Source organism: Diplotaxodon limnothrissa, linkage group LG4 (genome assembly GCF_057381915.1).
Source record: "Diplotaxodon limnothrissa isolate DT_005_m linkage group LG4, D_limnothrissa_male_GT1.1, whole genome shotgun sequence".
Classification (NCBI taxonomy): domain Eukaryota; kingdom Metazoa; phylum Chordata; class Actinopteri; order Cichliformes; family Cichlidae; genus Diplotaxodon; species Diplotaxodon limnothrissa.
Window position 1 is genome coordinate 17,658,890 of NC_140599.1, and position 16,619 is coordinate 17,675,508.

The 16,619-nt window shown below is 40.0% G+C and overlaps 3 protein-coding genes across 6 annotated transcripts; 2 read left to right on the forward strand and 1 right to left on the reverse strand.

Annotated features, from left to right (window-relative positions):
* Positions 1 to 113: 113 nt before the first annotated feature.
* LOC146633571 (uncharacterized) lies at positions 114 to 2,475 on the forward strand. Its single transcript, XM_085351866.1, has 10 exons — positions 114 to 300; positions 394 to 471; positions 604 to 636; positions 1,112 to 1,198; positions 1,314 to 1,411; positions 1,494 to 1,804; positions 1,884 to 1,973; positions 2,067 to 2,153; positions 2,247 to 2,303; positions 2,390 to 2,475. Exons 1-10 carry the CDS (start codon positions 238 to 240, stop codon positions 2,425 to 2,427), a joined length of 942 nt encoding a protein of 313 aa, XP_085207992.1. The 5' UTR covers positions 114 to 237; the 3' UTR covers positions 2,428 to 2,475.
* A 1,553-nt stretch (positions 2,476 to 4,028) lies between these two features.
* On the reverse strand, positions 4,029 to 7,911 carry lg4h17orf75 (linkage group 4 C17orf75 homolog). The gene is made up of 10 exons (XM_085352349.1): positions 7,619 to 7,911; positions 7,240 to 7,314; positions 6,667 to 6,792; positions 6,121 to 6,249; positions 5,912 to 5,972; positions 5,698 to 5,817; positions 4,852 to 4,916; positions 4,595 to 4,734; positions 4,412 to 4,515; positions 4,029 to 4,292 (listed from the first exon to the last, which is right to left on the reverse strand). The coding sequence occupies exons 1-10, from the start codon at positions 7,759 to 7,761 to the stop codon at positions 4,077 to 4,079; spliced, it is 1,179 nt and encodes a 392-aa protein (XP_085208475.1). The 5' UTR covers positions 7,762 to 7,911; the 3' UTR covers positions 4,029 to 4,076.
* An 897-nt stretch (positions 7,912 to 8,808) lies between these two features.
* LOC146633573 (BUB3-interacting and GLEBS motif-containing protein ZNF207-like) lies at positions 8,809 to 15,665 on the forward strand. Of its 4 annotated transcripts, none has more exons than XR_014906160.1 (12): positions 8,809 to 8,902; positions 9,177 to 9,303; positions 9,394 to 9,532; positions 9,607 to 9,792; positions 11,171 to 11,246; positions 11,346 to 11,398; positions 11,549 to 11,697; positions 11,893 to 11,985; positions 12,857 to 13,084; positions 13,234 to 13,363; positions 13,564 to 14,081; positions 14,599 to 15,665. XR_014906160.1 is itself a non-coding variant. In XM_085352351.1 (12 exons), exons 1-11 carry the CDS (start codon positions 8,862 to 8,864, stop codon positions 13,725 to 13,727), a joined length of 1,386 nt encoding a protein of 461 aa, XP_085208477.1. In that variant the 5' UTR covers positions 8,809 to 8,861; the 3' UTR covers positions 13,728 to 13,747; positions 14,001 to 15,665. The 4 variants fall into 4 exon arrangements, 3 of the variants coding, with proteins under 3 accessions (XP_085208477.1, XP_085208476.1, XP_085208478.1); XM_085352351.1 differs by having other exon boundaries at positions 13,564 to 13,747; positions 14,001 to 15,665; XM_085352350.1 differs by having other exon boundaries at positions 13,564 to 15,665.
* The last annotated feature ends 954 nt before the right edge of the window (positions 15,666 to 16,619 follow it).

Below are 16,619 nucleotides of genomic sequence, written 5' to 3' on the forward strand. Positions count from 1 at the left end.
TGTGTGTGTGTGTGTCACTGAATAGAAGCAGCAGTCATAGTAGAAATGGTCATTGCTGTACTAGCTTTGTGACGTGAACTCAAACAGATAGGACTTCTGTGCAGAATGCAGAAGTGAGAAGGTGATGTGGCTGCAAGCGATACTGCTCTCAGTTCGAGCGATGAGGAAGTCTCACCACACGCACACAGGTAGCAAGAACTGGCAGCCACAGTGTGAAATTGTAATCTGAAGGTTAACATGTCTGTGGATGGGACCGAGCTGCTTTTTGAGAGCTTTCTACAAAAAAGAAAAGACACGGTGGTAAGTTATAAAGCTCCTTTTGCCCTTGAGTTACTGTGAACGTTACGGTTGTTGTTAGAAAGTGACTTTGGGCACTCTCTGCTGTGGTTGTAGAAAATGAGATGGGTCACATACTGGTTCAGGCTTCAAAACACAACCTTGTTCTTCTACACTAAGAAGAATGGAAGTGCTGTAAGTGTTTTTGTTTTATTTAATTAGTAATTCCCATTTAATTATGGTTTCATTACAGGTAGAAATAGAAAATGCCTCTTGTAAAGATCTCACTGCTTTGTATGTTCACACTGGACGTTTTTCTCTTTGCAGTCGAGCTTGAGAGGATTTTACTACATATACACAGTAAGTCCTTCATATCCCTGAATATTACAGTTTATATACAGGAAGCTGATTTTGCACATGTGGCAGTAAGTGCCCAAATTAACCACAGTAAGCATTTTTATTGAGTGTTTTTTTTTTTTATTTGTTAGCACTAGCAGTGGTGCCTCACTAATTGATGCCTCTGATGAACTACATTCATTTGATGGCTTCACTCACAAGTTGTCTCACAATAATGTGAAATAAAATGTATTCTTTCATTTTACTCTACAACTATATAAGCCAGTCTCACACATGACTGCTTTAACCTCTTCTCTTAATAAGGAAAGTGCTGTATTTAAGGCTGTGAGCAGCCTTTCTCTTTAAATGAGCACCACTTCTCTGAAATGCACTAGCACATATTTTCCAGTCTGTTTGTGATTTCTGGGGTACTTCCGCAGCTGTTGCGCCTGTACGTGAGTTTGGATTACCTAAATGTGTCATCTGTCCTCTGGGTCAGGTGCAGTCAGTGCGAGAGGTCCAGAAAGCTGACAGGAAGCGCTTTATTTTTGAAATAACCATGACAAATGGGAAGAAAAAAGTGTTGGTGAGTCATTACTGCGTTTTAGAAATGTCATATTTCTAATTTTGATATGCATGTTGTCAATTGTAAGTTCAATCCTTTTCCCTCTTCAACCACTGGACGCGTGTGTGTGGTGCAGGCAGCAGAGACGGAGGACCTCAGGAAGGAGTGGGTGGGATACCTCTGGCAGGCCATGCATCTCTCTGCCTCCACGACCTCCGTCTCTGAGGACGCACAGTAAGATCTGAATTTACAATCATATCCCGGCAAATTTTCTTTCTTTTGTTTTTTTTGACCTTTCACTTTTTCTGCTCCTCAGACTTGATGTGTGTGAGCAGCGAGAAAGACTACATAGCATGGCACCCATCTGCTCACACCGCGAAAGTGTCATGGAGGAGCTTCCAATTCGGCCCCTCTCTGCGCCCCCTCCCTCCGACTACATCTACGCACAACCCCATAAAATCTGCCCCCGCACCAAAGACACCTTGCAACCCAAAGACACCTGGCAACCCAAAGACACCTGGCAACCCAAGGAGACCTCTCAGCCCCAAAACACCTGGCAGCCCATAGAGCAGGACAGCGAGGAAGACATTTATCAGAACACAGGGAAAGCCTACCAGAATCGCAACGGTAAAAATGATCATGACTGTCTCTCTGCACCATCACAGCTTGAATTGTTATTTCTGGTGCTAAATGCTGCTGTTCTCAGATGACTGTCCCAGCGATCCCCAGTGGTCCAGCCAGATGAGCAGTGCAGAAGCCGGACAAGAAGGACACTATGATGTTTTGCCTAGAAACAGTATGACCAAAAACTTTCTTGAAATAGTTAAGCTTTCACAATAAGAGCATGCAGATGTCCAAGAGGGGGCTCTAATGTGTGTCACATCTTCAGGGTTGTGTAAGGCGAACCGCTCAGCAGAGGCAGAAGAGGACGTTTACGATGTCCCTGCGTCCTACAGACAGACTGCTGAGTGTCATGGTGAGACTGTGGTTTGCTTGTAGAGGAAAGAAGTGAAAAGTCTGAATATTTGTTGTTGTTTGCTGATGTTTTATCCATTTCACACCCTCGCAGAGAGTGTCTATGACGTGCCAAGCTCACTCCTGAGAACCATGTCTGATCACACCATAGGTAACTTCTATGACTTTACCCGGTTAAACAATTAAATAACCCAGTTCTTCATAAACTCATTTGACAGTGTTTGTTTGCATCTGCAGACGATCAGCCAGAGGAAGGAACCTACTGGAATATATGAGGTGTAGTTTCAGAGCATCGGTGGAGGCCGGCAAACTCACCAGCTTTGGATTGGAAGACCGTCGCTGCTTCATCTCTTTATCTTTGTGTTTCAGTTTTAAATGAAACTAATCGCGTCTTCTACTCTGGTTTATTTTTTTCCCCCAACCGACTCTACACAATGAGAACTTTTAACGTGTGCTGCAATAGTTTGTTTTGATGCTGGTATGTAAAGGCAGACAGGCAGTAAAAACTGCATCAGTTCTGTGAAATGCACTTGCACACAGTTTCATTGTATCGGTTGCAGCCAAAGGAAGGAACTAAGTGGATGATTTGAGCTGTGGTTTCAGAACATCAGCACAAGCAGCTCCACACGCTGTCAACCTTGGGAACTGTTCATTTCTGTATTTTATTTGTTTTACTAGAAGTAGCAGTATTGGATACTAGTACTATTTATACAAATGTAAATAATATCCCTCATCTTTGTTCAATGTTTCGTCTAAAACTAGGCAACAGATACGACCGCAGCAGAGGTTCAACTGTGGTATTTATTTACTCCTTCTATACAAGACCAGAGAACCACAAACACATATTTATAGGTAGAGAAAACATGCTGTACAGAAATGTGTACACACAAAGAACTGCAGGGTCAGTCACACTATGTTTCACAAAAGTAAAAACAATTCATTTTACATGTCAAACTTGGTTCACAGTTTAAAAGTATACACCATTATACTTTACTGATATTGCTGTATTACACACTTTGGACTTGATTTAATGGGAATGATCTGAGCTTAATGCTAAAACACTTTAAAAGAAGGAAAGAAAGTAAAAGTCTACTATGAGCTTGTTGTCAAATCTGTATTTTTAATCTCTTATTTCATTTATTTTGTGGGAAACTCTTTAAACGCCACGCACTCAGTTTAGTGATGTAGCGAGCGATCACGTGGTGCCTGTGAGCTGATGAAGGCTGTGATACTGAATGTAAACAAAAATATTCACACATTACAAATACGACAATTTTCTTTCCGTTACCAGAGTAAGACTAAACATACAGTTGGTACACACACAGTATCCTTACTCATTAAAATAATTTAGTAGTGCATATATTGTGTTGAAATACAAGCAAAAACAAGGCGCACGTATGTAACAAGCAATGCGTAAAAAGTGATTTGTGCGGTCGCAGTAATTTTTTCCCCTCACAATCAAAATAAATTCTAAATATTAATGAATTGATAAGAATAGAATTAAATAAGCCACACGCTACGCCCTGTTGTCATCTTTGTCAGTTAGCAAAAATACCAGAAATAATATTTGGTTCATAGTATCGTGATACACAACACAAGCTGCACTACCCACTCAACAACTGCAGTTTAAACAATCTGTTTTTCTTCAATTTGTACTTATCTTCACTGAGGTAATGTCCTTAGAAAGTTATAATTTGTGAATTACAGCTGGCGTTAATAGTTGTCATTGTTAATACAGTGATGCTACTAAATCTGTCACTGCTTTACAGTACAGTATATTCCAAGTCTGACCACCAGTCTCCAAAACAGTTTTATAACTTACACATTTTATTACGCAGCAGCCTCGACAGCTGCGATTCTCTCAGGATATCTGATATTTTAGATTGTAGTGTGAGGTTTGCTGGTAGTGCACGTCGGTCGGGGATCACGCTTGGGCCTGGGATTGTTCCCTGAGGAACTCCTCCAGGACCGTGATGATGCTGCAGGCTTCGGGCAGGTCGCTGTGCTCGGCCCGGGCGTTCTGCAGGAGCACGTCCCCGTTTCCGCAGCCCTGCAGGAACTGGCAGCAGCGAAATAGCGCGTAGTGACTCATCTCTGCCTGCCGCACAAAGCGCTTCAAGCTGTTCATGTCCTGGATGGCCTGCAGGGGGAGAGACAAAGTAGTGGGTTTTACAAAAAGGGAAGAGGCGAGGATGGAAAAAAAAAAAGGCAACAAGTAAAAAAAAAAAAAAAACAGTCTGTGTGTGTGTGTTTTCCCACCTTAAGTTTAAAGTTCTCCAGAATCTGTCTGAGCAGGAACGGATTGCAACGCTCTGCAGCGTTCAGAAATGCTTGAATCCAGTCATCACAGAAACGGTTACTGACTGAGGGGACAAAACATTTTTATTAGTTTCTCAGACATTACAAAGACAGACTACATACATGTCACAGTGTGTGAGTTACCAGTTTTTGTGAGTGTGGGTGGGCTGGTGGAGCAGTCTATAATCAGGGCAGACTGTGCGTCCTCTGAGATGGCCTTGCACAGAGAAGCGGTCGTGGTGTCTTGCTGGGAAAGTCCCTGCAAACTGGCTGCTTTGATGAACCTGAGAGCATAAAGTGGATGTTTTTTTTTCTTCACACTGAACTGCTGAACATGAACAACAGGAAGAAAGACAGACCTGATACATGAGGATCAGCATGGACTTCGTCACCTCACTCACCTGGAAACGTCAGCCTTCGTCCTCTCGTCTGAATTGATGACCTCGACATGTGTGTGACTCAGAGCCTGTGCACACAAGGTTTTAGAGGTTGAAATGAATTAAGCTGGAAACAGACAGCTAAACCATGATTTCAAAACCAGTTCACCCAGAACCAAAGTAACACTCATCTTCCTCCTTGGTGTAATTATGTCAAAATGAACTGAGGTTTCAAGCACCTCGTTGAATCTAAGCAATAAAGAATTTATTCTTCTATGAAGGGCAAAGGAGGTCCAACCTGCTACTACTGAGGTGTACTGAATAAAGTGGTCAGTGAGTATATGTAGTTCCAATACTTTTCAGACGTGTAAAAAGGATAAAGACTGATCACAGACAGTGAATGTGTGGAAACCCTGGCAAGTCTCACTGTAGTTATGGAAACCTGTGCTTAATTCAATTTGTTTTTTTAGCGCCCCACACATTTTATATAAATCTATTAATTGTCTTGAGGATCAAGTGAGGGGTGATTTGATGATAGAAATGATGTAATATTCTTGAAATGAGAGCAAACCAAACCACCTGTGACCGAGGTTTGTTTCTAGAAACACTTTTTGGTAACTGTTATGTAATGTCTTCCTCACCAGGGTTATGTCACAAGCTTCTGATATTATTCCAACACTTGTCTCATGGAGTATTGTACCTATTAAACAAAATTCCTCTCTAGAGCAACTCGCAGTGTTATTCTTGAGTCCTCCATTCTTATCTTAATTATTTATTCTCTTGTATCAGATGAGTGTTTGCTTTGTGAGCACTTATCTTTACTGGACATACTTCAATAAGTAAACAGTGTAGTGGTGAGAAATGACTCACAGCGTGGAGCAGGAAGCTGATGTTGCTCTGGACCAGCTGCACCACTCGATGAATGTGCATCACAGACTCCTCGTACCACTGACTCAGATAGGGGCGCACCTCCGTCTCAAGGTTCTGCAGCTAAACACAAACAAAGTGGGACACGTCAGTCTTGCACGGATAATACTATAACATATTATTGGTACACAGTTACACTGTTATTGCACTGTCATACCTCTGGGGTTTGCAGGCTGCTGTGCAGGCCTTGGACGTACTTATCGAGCTCTAATCTGAATGTGTATGCAGTCAAGGAATTTGAACTGTAACACGGACGCACCACAACAATGCAGTGAAACACATTCCGTAGCAGCAAGGAGGATCACGTATAATAGTCCTGGAAAGCAATTTACTTAGAACTTTGGCTTATTTTATACAAAAGGATATAAATTCAGTCCTTTTTCAGACCCTCCCATAAAGCAGATGACATATCCATTTCCATCGGAATCCGGCTGTTCGGGAGACCGTTCCTGCTCCAGGAGGCAGCAGTAGCAGCCGACGGCCTGCTCTGGAATACTGTCGAGTAAAAATTCAGAATGGTTGTGTTAATAAACGTATACATTTCCACTGCTGAGACATATTTCCAGTTAAACTTTAGCTTTTCATTAGTATGGTTAAATGAAACGGGCTATATTCACTTTGATATAAATACATAATATGCTTCCACATCATGACCTGCACAAGTCTAACAAACGAGATGAGGTTCAAAACATGTGCTCAAATATCCAGCTGAAGTTAAGCCAGAAGCTTGTGGACTCTGTGTGGATTAGAGAAAATCTTAAATAAATTGAAGCTTGTGCACCCAGTTCTTGTTTTATTTTTAAAGTTCTTAAAGATGTAGCTGTACAATCATTCCACACCGGAAGAAGAACAGTTCAAAGAAAGCATATTGAGTGTGTGTAAGCTTACCACTGCTGTATGTAAAATTATTACCTGAGTTCCACAGTGGCAATGTTGCCCATGCCTCCAAGCAGGGCTCCTTTGCTCAGCCTCCTTGAAATGTAGGTCCGCAGCTCTGGCTCTGCCTCTGATGGCAGGCTGCTGTCAATTAGTGTGAGGCTGTGGGCAAAGCAGAGAGTCAGTGTGGATAAAAACAGCCAGTGCAGGGATGAGAAGTTTGTGGAAGCCACTGAAGTCAATGGAGAGGAGATGGAGAAAGCTGATGACAATATGCAGCACACAACACACAACTGAGTCACATAGTTGTTAAACTTTTCCACACTCTACAAAGACATTCAAAGTTATTTTTATTAGTTTTTTTTTTTTACCAACAGTAGTTGATACATAAAAGTGGAGCCACTGTTTAGATCAGGAGGCACCTTAAGGCCACGTAACTCAGAAGCAGAGTGATGACCAGTTGGAACAAAAACCATGAATGAAAACAGCACTGAATCCATGTTAATCGGATTGCCGGTGGCAGCTCGTGGAAACACTGATGCACAACAAAGAAAGCCAGAGAGAAACCAGGCAAAGCAAGTGGGAGGTAGGCGCTGGCTCCTTCGTTACCTAAAGTCTTCCTGACTGGTTGTGGAGTCTGCTCGTCTCTGGTTCCATGCCACATTTTCCCCAGAAGCCTCAGATCTAAGACAATCGACAGTTTACTCATCACCTGGTTAGAGTTTAATGTATAAAGTGGGCTTTACCCGCATAATAGCATGAGAAGGGACAAATACAGCTAAATAAAACCATAAACTACACAGAGATATCTTTCCTGGCTGTGTTCAGAAATAAAAGGAGGATAAGGGTTATCCACAGTAATAATCCTAAGATTTTAAATATGCTCCTAAATTCGAGTTATCGATGCAAGAAGCAGAACCATAGGTATCATATGGTTGCAGCAAAGCTCTGCAAAGAAGAAACCTAGCAGATAAATAGCCACGGTTACCTTGTGCCTTGATAAAGATAGATGGTGTAGTAGCAGTTCAGCTGAATCTTCTGGCTGTATCCAGCTATTTCTTCGCTGTCAAAGTCATCTCTCTCCTCCACGTCGATTGAATCTTGGAAGGACGAGGTTTGGGAGGCAAACATGCTGCACGGAGAAAGCTAGCAGCGGCTACAGTGGAAGATGACAAGGACAAACTTTATTGTTTAGCTGAGCTGCTTTAATATGAAAAAAAGGACTGTAAACGTTGCAAGCCCTGACTGATATTAACTGAAAGCCAACAAACAACGGCTTCGTTTATGGTCTTACTGCGCATGTCCTCTTTGTACGTTTCCAAATACGTCCGACTTCAAAGTGGTTTGCTGGAAGTTCCTGGGTCCGACCAGGTAAATAAAAGCGAGGGTAACATCCTATAACGAAAGAGCTTAAAACCCATTAAATCTTGCAACGTTTTTTAATATCTTTATTTAATGCCAATGTAACTCTGGCGTCTTTTTTTTATATATCTTGCTTGTGTTTCTGTTATGATCGGCTTATTTTGCATACTGTGATTCATATAGCTCAATCTTGTACTTTTGAATTTACTTCATTTTTTAAAATCTGTGTCGTAAATTAATAATAACAGGCTAATAATTAATAATTTGACATCTAGAAATTGATAATTAGGAATTAATATTGTATCCTTAAACTAATTTGTAAATATATTATGCATAATACCTGCACATGTTTATAGTGTATTCTTATTAATTAGTACACCTGTTCACCGGCTTAATACAAATATCTAACCAGCCTATCACGTGGCAGCACATGTGGATGTGGTCAGGTCGACCTGCTGAAGTTCAAACCGAGCATCAGAATGAGGAAAAAATGTGATTGAAGTGACTTTGAACATGTTGGTCTGAGTATTTCAGAAACTGTTGGTCTACACAGCTATCTCTAGAGTTTACGATTCCATAAGAAGGCTGCTGATAATTTAAATAACAGATATAAATAAATAAATAAATAAATAAATAAATAAATAAATATCACATGTATATGAACCTACAGATATGTTTAAGGTAACCAGGTATCGTCAAATACTTTAATAATCTTTAATAATAGTTATTTTGTCCTAACAGGTTTTAAGGTGAGTGTTTGTTTAAATCACAGAGGTGGCCGCAGTGTGTTATGGGATGTTGGAGAGCTGACGCCATCGCTGTGAGGTGTTTTTATTTTTAGCAGGCAGTGAACTGACAACGCTAAAATCATGGGCAGGAAGAAGAAAAAGCAGATGAAGCCTTGGTGTTGGTATCCTTTAGCACACCTTACATTATACTGTTATATTACGCCAGTCGGCACCCGTTTCTATGTCTTGCCAGCTAACGGTTGTGTGAATTAGCAGCTCTTAAGCAACACTTAGCTAACATGACAGTTATTTGTTTACTTGGCATGTGGCTGTTCAGCTTATTTTTAGCGATACTAAATAAAATACATATTAAAAATATCTGTAGTAACTAAACGATATTTTCACCTGGAAGTGCAGCGAGTTTATCATCCAAAGTTTCCTCAGCCGTTATCTCAGGTACTGTAACAGAGATTTCGATGATGAAAAGATTCTCATCCAGCATCAGAAAGCCAAACACTTCAAGTGCCACATCTGTCATAAGAAGCTGTACACCGGCCCCGGGCTCGCCATCCACTGTATGCAGGTGAGGAAACGATAATAATGCAAGTGAAGTGAAGCTAAATCGTGTCTTCGTGCAGTGAAGTTACCACGCTGTACCACTTCACATGTGTAGGTACATAAAGAGACCATTGATGGAGTTCCTAATGCAATACCTGGAAGAATAGATATTGAACTGGAGATATACGGCATGGAGGGTATTCCAGAGAAAGACATGGAGGAGAGGAGAAGGATGTTAGAGCAGAAGAACCAAGGTATTAACACCACGATAATCTCAGGATCCATCTCTTTAAGCTACATGTCTGACTCTGCTCATCCTGATTTTCAGAGACTCAGAAGAAGAAGCAGAACCAGGATGACTCTGATGAATATGATGACGACGATGAGCCCGGTCCCTCCTTTCAGCAGCCTGCTGCACGTCAGCCACAAGCTGGCTATGTCCCCCCTATGACCCAGCCTGGTATGCTTCCTGTTGGATCTGGGACCCCAGCATTACCACCAGGCAGCTACTCAGGTGGGGAACAGATACTTAACTTGATCTGCAATGTTCAAGACTGTTGTAACACTGTAATGGAGTCCTACTTTCTTTTTCATGTCTTAGTTTGAGATGCAAGGAAGGAGCCTCAGCGTAATTTATGTGTAGCATTTGACAGAGATGTATTTTATTATTTTAGCTATAACAGTGTTCATAAATGTTACTTTAGTTGCTGTGCCACAAGATAGACCTGTTTTTGTCACAAAAATAGTGAAAGGAAGAAAGTGTGGTCATGCTAAAAAAAAAAAGAGTCTTCCTTGCACTGTGGTTTGTGTATTCCAGCTGTGTGCTTCGCCTCTTTTTATAGGTTTAAGCTTCTGGGAAGCCTCGTCTCCGCTTTCTTCTGAAAGCATTTTAGGAACTGAAACATCCGTCACAGTGTATAAGGCACGAATTAGAGAAATGAGAAAGGCCTCTGGTGTTTGAATGACTCAATGGTGACCCCATGTGGCTGTTCAACATAGTATTTATGCTTTTTTTTGTTTTGTTTTTTCGCCTTGGTGCAAAATTATCTAATTGCTGGTTCCCAAATACTGAGCCTCATTCCTGTTGTTTTGTAAGTTTACATAAAGTATCAAACATCAAAGATGCTAATTGCATTATGTGTGCAACACATAGCTTGTAGCCAAAACGTGTAAACCACATGGTGTACGTTACATAGACACACATCCCTTCGAGGGTACTGACAAAGGGATTCCTCGGGTCAGAGTCGTAACTATTGTGAGCTAAACCGGTACTCTCTTACATGAATTTGAATGACCTCCTGTGTCTCATCTGAAGTAACTATTTGATCCACAATGGGGCGTAATATATTGTATTTATCAATGAAAACTCAACTTGCATTATAGGCCACATTCGGCACACTTTGATCATAAGTGGGGTAGATCAGTGAAACTCCCCTTTCTGTCAGTATAAAGAAGTTAAACTGCAAACAGAATCCATCAGATTATTAACATTTGAAAAAGCATTGAAATTTTAACAGCATGTCTCATTTATTTTTGCATGATAAAGTGACGTTCCTGTAGTGAATTAAGGAATCTTTCAGCAGACACTTTGGACTTAAACTGTAATAACTAAATGTGACAGAATATGTGTTTGTTTATTCTCCCTCTTTTTTCCCCCTTTTTATTTATTTATTTTTTTACTGTGAGCACGCTGTAAAAAACTGAAATTTCTAGACAGTGAAATTTTTTTTGACTTTTTAAAATCTCCTTCACATTTTCTAAAGCTAACCAATAGACAGGACCTAGAGTCTTTGGCCACAATTCTGGCCACTGGGACTTATTCCCCCGGTGCACATAATGAAGTGGCAGGATTGTGTGTTTTGATATAAGTACAATTTTTTTACTTGCTTCAGGAATTCCCCCGATGATGCCAGGTGTGCCACCCATGATTCCAGCGACGCCCCCTGTAATGCCAGGAATGCCTCCAGGGTAAATCTTTGTCATTCTTAATCAAATCTTTCTATCAGTCAAACCCTATATATTATATATATTGTATATTGTAAACATCATGTTTTCTTATGTATTTAGGATGATCCCAATGGGTCGGATGATGCCTCCGATGATGCCCGGTGTACCACCAGGTAATGCCTTGTTAGCATACACCCTCAGGATCCACTTAGATCTCTGTAACTCAGTTTCATTTATTTCTTTTTAATATTTTTAAATACTAAGTAACACTACTGCAGTGAGGTGTTTGCACACATGGAATTCATTTGTTCTGCTGGTATCAGGCATTCCTCCTCCAATGGGTACCCGTCCAGCCATCACTCACATGCCACAGCTCCCGCCTGCTGCAGGCGTGCTGCCCAGACCTGCAGTTCCTGCTGGCCCGTCGGTGCAACCTGATGTCACAAAACCTCTTTTCCCGAGTGCTGGGCAGGTAAAACCCTTGACGCCTTTTTATCGCTGCACAGTTTTCACCTCCTCTCAGCATTCTGACAGGACATTACAGTTTTCTTCAGTAAGAGATGTCTAAGCTTGCACGGGTTGATTAAAAAAGGAGACTTTACCCAGGAATTCTTTTAATTGAAAGACTTTTCTGTTTACTTTTCTTTACTTTTTTCCTGTGCTACAGATGGCCGGTCAAGTTGCAAGTACAAGTAAAGCCTCACCAAGCGCAGACACTCAGTCCGCTTCCCCTAAAGCTCTGTTCCCTAGCACTTCACAAGTATGAGGCTGTCTGCCCTCTTTACTCTGACAACCTGCTGCTTTACAGCTGGCATGCACACAACTGTGTATAGTTTGCTTGTGGCGGGCAGGTTGAATCTCTTTCATTTGCAAAGCTGTTTTTTCTTCTTTTTTTCTTAATTAAAATGTTTAGCTATTTTTTTAATTTGCTTTTTAATTTATCTGCATTCACTCAATATTAAAAATAGCTTCATCACCTTAAAATCAAATGTTAAAGTGAAGAATTATGCGGATATGTATAATATATGGGCTTCTGTTGTTGGGCAAAATATGACAGCATGCTCAGCACTTTATTCGGTTTTTTTTTTTAGTTTTTCTGCAGATCTAAAGAAACTGGTTTTATTTTAGTCAAACTTTGAAAGATTTCTTATCATGTTACAATGGTGGAGTAAAATGTTACAGATCCATCTTATAGGCTTGGCATTAATATGGTAAAAGCTTGTTTAGTCAGATGAATTAGATATTTGTGCTGCTTTACAAAATTTGTCCTGTAAGGTTTTGTTTTGGTGTTTTAAATTTTAAAATGTAAATTTACAGTTTAGTGAGTATAAAAAAAATCTAGGGTCATAAATTCTCATTTTAAAAAAGAACACATGAAAGAAACACTTTTTGATTGTCATCTATTATGGATACAAGGAAGAGATCAAAGTATTAAACTTTTTGTCTATAGCTGTTCCAGACAAATGCATTTTATTCCTGCTCATGAACGTTATGAATGCCAAGGCTAAAAAGGACCAAATAATCGATATCATTGCAGTAATCTTGGAGTTTGACTAAAATTGACCCCCCTGTGAAATTCAAAGGTCTTTCTGCTGAGTGTCTCTAACCTGCTTTCCTGTCTCTTCCCTCAGAGTCAGCAGACAGTGTCGGGGTCCCCTCACACTCCCCCCTCCACCACCTCCGACCTCGCAAAGCCCACTTTCCCAGCCTACACTCAGTCCTCCACCGGTTTGGCCAGCCCAAATGCTGGCAGCAGTACGGTCTCCAAACCTCCCTCCACAGTAACCAGTAAGCCTGCCACGCTCACCACCTCCAGTGCAACCAGTAAGTTGATCCACCCTGATGAGGATATCTCACTGGTAAGTATTCTAGCTGGAACACTCTTGTTAAAGTAAGTAGTTATGCAATGTGTTTATTTAAAACAAATCTTTTTCTTGTTTTTTTCCTCCCAGCTGAGCTACACATGTCAAGTGTCAAATCACTTTTATTTGCTTTTTTTGTGCCGTAGGAAGAGTTTCGGGCTCAGTTGTCCCAGTACCAGTGCAGTATTCCCCGTCAAGGCCAGACCACCAGTGCTGCAGCGTCAGTGGGTGGCATGATGGCTCCTCAGCAGCACAGCATGAGGCATCCCATACCTGGTATACACTACTGGTAGTTTTAGGCCAACTGTAAACCAAATAATTTAATTTAATTGGCTTCATTTTTTTGTAGTCTTGAAAATGTTTAACTCTATTTCAGCTTTAATTGTTTTAGAAAGTGCTCTATAGATAATGTTTGTAGAGTCTTAAAAGGGCTGCAGTAAAAATTATGTTTTTACCAATGAGCCTGGTCCTTGCAGGTCAGTATGGTGGGCCACAGCAGGGGATGCCAGGCTACATACCTGGGCGACTACCTCCGTATATTCAGGCCCCTCCTGTTGTTCCCCCAGTGTACCAGGGAGGCCCTCCACGGCCAACCATTGTCACGAGACCCCCTGTCATGTCTCCTGGAGGCCACTACTGAAGTCTCCCTCTCTTCAATAGGTTTGGACTCTCAACCCTTTTCTAATGCCCTCAGCGGCTAGTAGAGAAACCAGTATTGGTATTATATTACCAAAGTATACTGATTTTCTGCTACTGAGCTATGAGGAAGAGACATTAAATAAACAGCAAAGACAGGAGCTGTAAACATCCCATGGCATGGGAAATATTACATTGCATCTATCAAAGACCTGTTTGATTTGATTCTGATTGAAACCATCTCTGTTTTGTGGCTTTTTTTCCTTTTCATGTTTAGGTGTATAGAAGTGTAGTAGATATGGTTCGTAGTGTTGTGAAGGCGCTGGAGTTACATGGGCAGTACCCACCCTTTATCAAGGCAAGTTTGATGTAAATACCTTTCTGTTCTAAGCTAAACGGTGAGGCCTTCACAGCACGTAGTGCTGTTGGACTTGTGTCCCCAACTTTGTTTGGTGAGGGCTTCTACTACCTGTTCATGCTCTAACTCTGTCTTTGTGTTGATATTTGTATGAACAATTACTCCCTTAACTCTAAATAAAGGAGGTATTTATTAGTATATGTATGACTGTGAAACTGTATTGTAATGAAATGTTAGATTTTTTTGTGGGATGTTGCTGGGCTGAGACGTCACAACAGGTTTGTACTCCTGGTATAAACTGCATTGTGACTGCTCTTCTGTTATTATGAAGGTGAACAGTAAACATTGATATCTTGTATATGAAATGCAAAATGCTTGTAAATATTGTCTTTTATCTATAGGCAGTCTTTTACTGATGCTCTGTACATGTCACTGATAGAAAGCATTGTACAGGTGCATAGCATCCAGATCATTAAAGGCTGTAGTGCTAAAACCCAGATTTTTCTTCTCCCTGTAGCAATGCCATTGTGGGGAACTGGCTGAGGCCCTGTCTCAGTGTAGCCCTGTTTCAGCCAGAGGCAAGTCTCACTGTTTTCTGTCTTCTCATTCATTATCAGGGGCCCTCACAGCTTACATGCTGTTGGATATCATTGTCCCCAAACTTGCAGCAAGTTTGGTGAAGGTCCTTGTTTGTGTTCTTGTATTTAGGCATCTTTTTCTTTAAACATGTTAACAAACGTAAACAATATTTCATTGTTTGTCATTAAACTATCTACCCTGTCCTCCATTTACTGGTCAAGCTCTTCGCTAGTCTGCCTGAACCCTAAGCCTGGATACTAAACTCAGTCTCAGTATTACTATCCTGATTCTGTTATCATGTCCTGGGTTTTTGAACATTTTGTGTAATAATGTGGAATAGATCAGAGAAAACCACATGTGATCAGGCAGCTGATCATGGTGGAAGTGTTGTACAAAGTGGATCTGTAGTAAATGACCTATGAGAATGAGTATTCCTGTGCAGCCATAACCATGGAACAAGCAATTGCCACTATAGTTCAAAAGGGAAATTGCCATTGCTGCTTTTAAAATAAAAGCAGTCCATGCTGCTTCCATCAGCAAGAGAGGGAAACCACCCTCAGCTTTCTTGACAAAGAATGGCATCACAGCCAGGCACAGAAGAAAAAAGTTTTAAAATGAAACTTGAGTTTCATTTTTAACCAACTTAAAATTGATAATTACTTCTTGGCAGAAGTTTTCTCTGAAATCTTTAGACCAGTGAAGATCTCTGTGGGTGAGACCATCTGAAAAGTCTTTAAAGTATAGAGCTTTCAAATGTGTTTTACTATTATACGGACTATTAAAGGCATGTTCAAGGCCTAAAGGTTCTACAGTAGCATCACCATTTGCAGTTAAAATGTGTGGCAGGATGTTTGAATGAACAAACTACTTTTCACATGGCTTTAAAATGGCTTTACTACTTAATCCTGTTTGTTTTATTAGCTTTCCTCATTTGATCATTTGAATTGAACTATTTACTTAAAGGAGAATCTCTGCCAGTAATGGGTTAGTTAAAGCAGTAAGTACCACAACTATAATTGATTGATGATGTTCGTCAAATTGTATTTGGTATGGCATTTTTTTTTTATGTCTGACACAATCGTCTGAAAAAACTGCATCCTTCATAAATCTGAAAGGAATTTTATATTGGTGTGCTGCAATTGTTTTTCACTACTACTAATAAATGCTAGTGAGCATTTGAAAATGATTTCAGCAATATACAGATGTCATTCAGGCAGACGTTATTGGTAAGTATAGTCTTATTATTATTATTTTTAATTCTGTAAACTGTTTACTTCTTGAAGTATACCATTCCATGAAAGAAAATTAATTGGCTCATATTTATGAAATAATGTACTTTGCTTCAGTTTTCAACCTAAAACTTTCAATGTAAAATGTCTCAATTTAAATAAACCAATTCATAACTTCTGATGTATTTAACTTTATTTAACTTTTATTTTTTCTGCACTGGATGTTGAACACTGAGGTTTTCACTAAATAAATGTAAATGCAAATAACATTTCTACATTTCATGATACAAACACAAAATGAATACAAACAGTAAGTTAAGAAAGTACTATCATCAAACATTGTCAAGTAGAAAAAGCAATGCTTGTGGGAAAGCAGTCTGTATTTACATGAACGTCTGTACAAGAACTGTATTGTCCCACATTAAAATTATCTCAGAACACATTTGCAGTCTCTCAAGAATATCCTTTTTTTTTTTCTAGAAATGAGGCACACTTTGTTTCACCATTCAAAGATCATTTAAAAAAATATGCTAACAACAGAAAAACACAATGTTTAACATTTTTCCAAATGTAAACGCTGTTAAAAAATAGTTTCAGAAATTATTTACAGTGATTCTTATTCTTTTTTTGCATGTTTTTTTTTAAACTCTGACTTTTTGAACATTCTTCTTTTTATTTTTGTTATCCTTTATTTATCCAAGTAAAATGTAATTAGGATTAAAAACTCTTT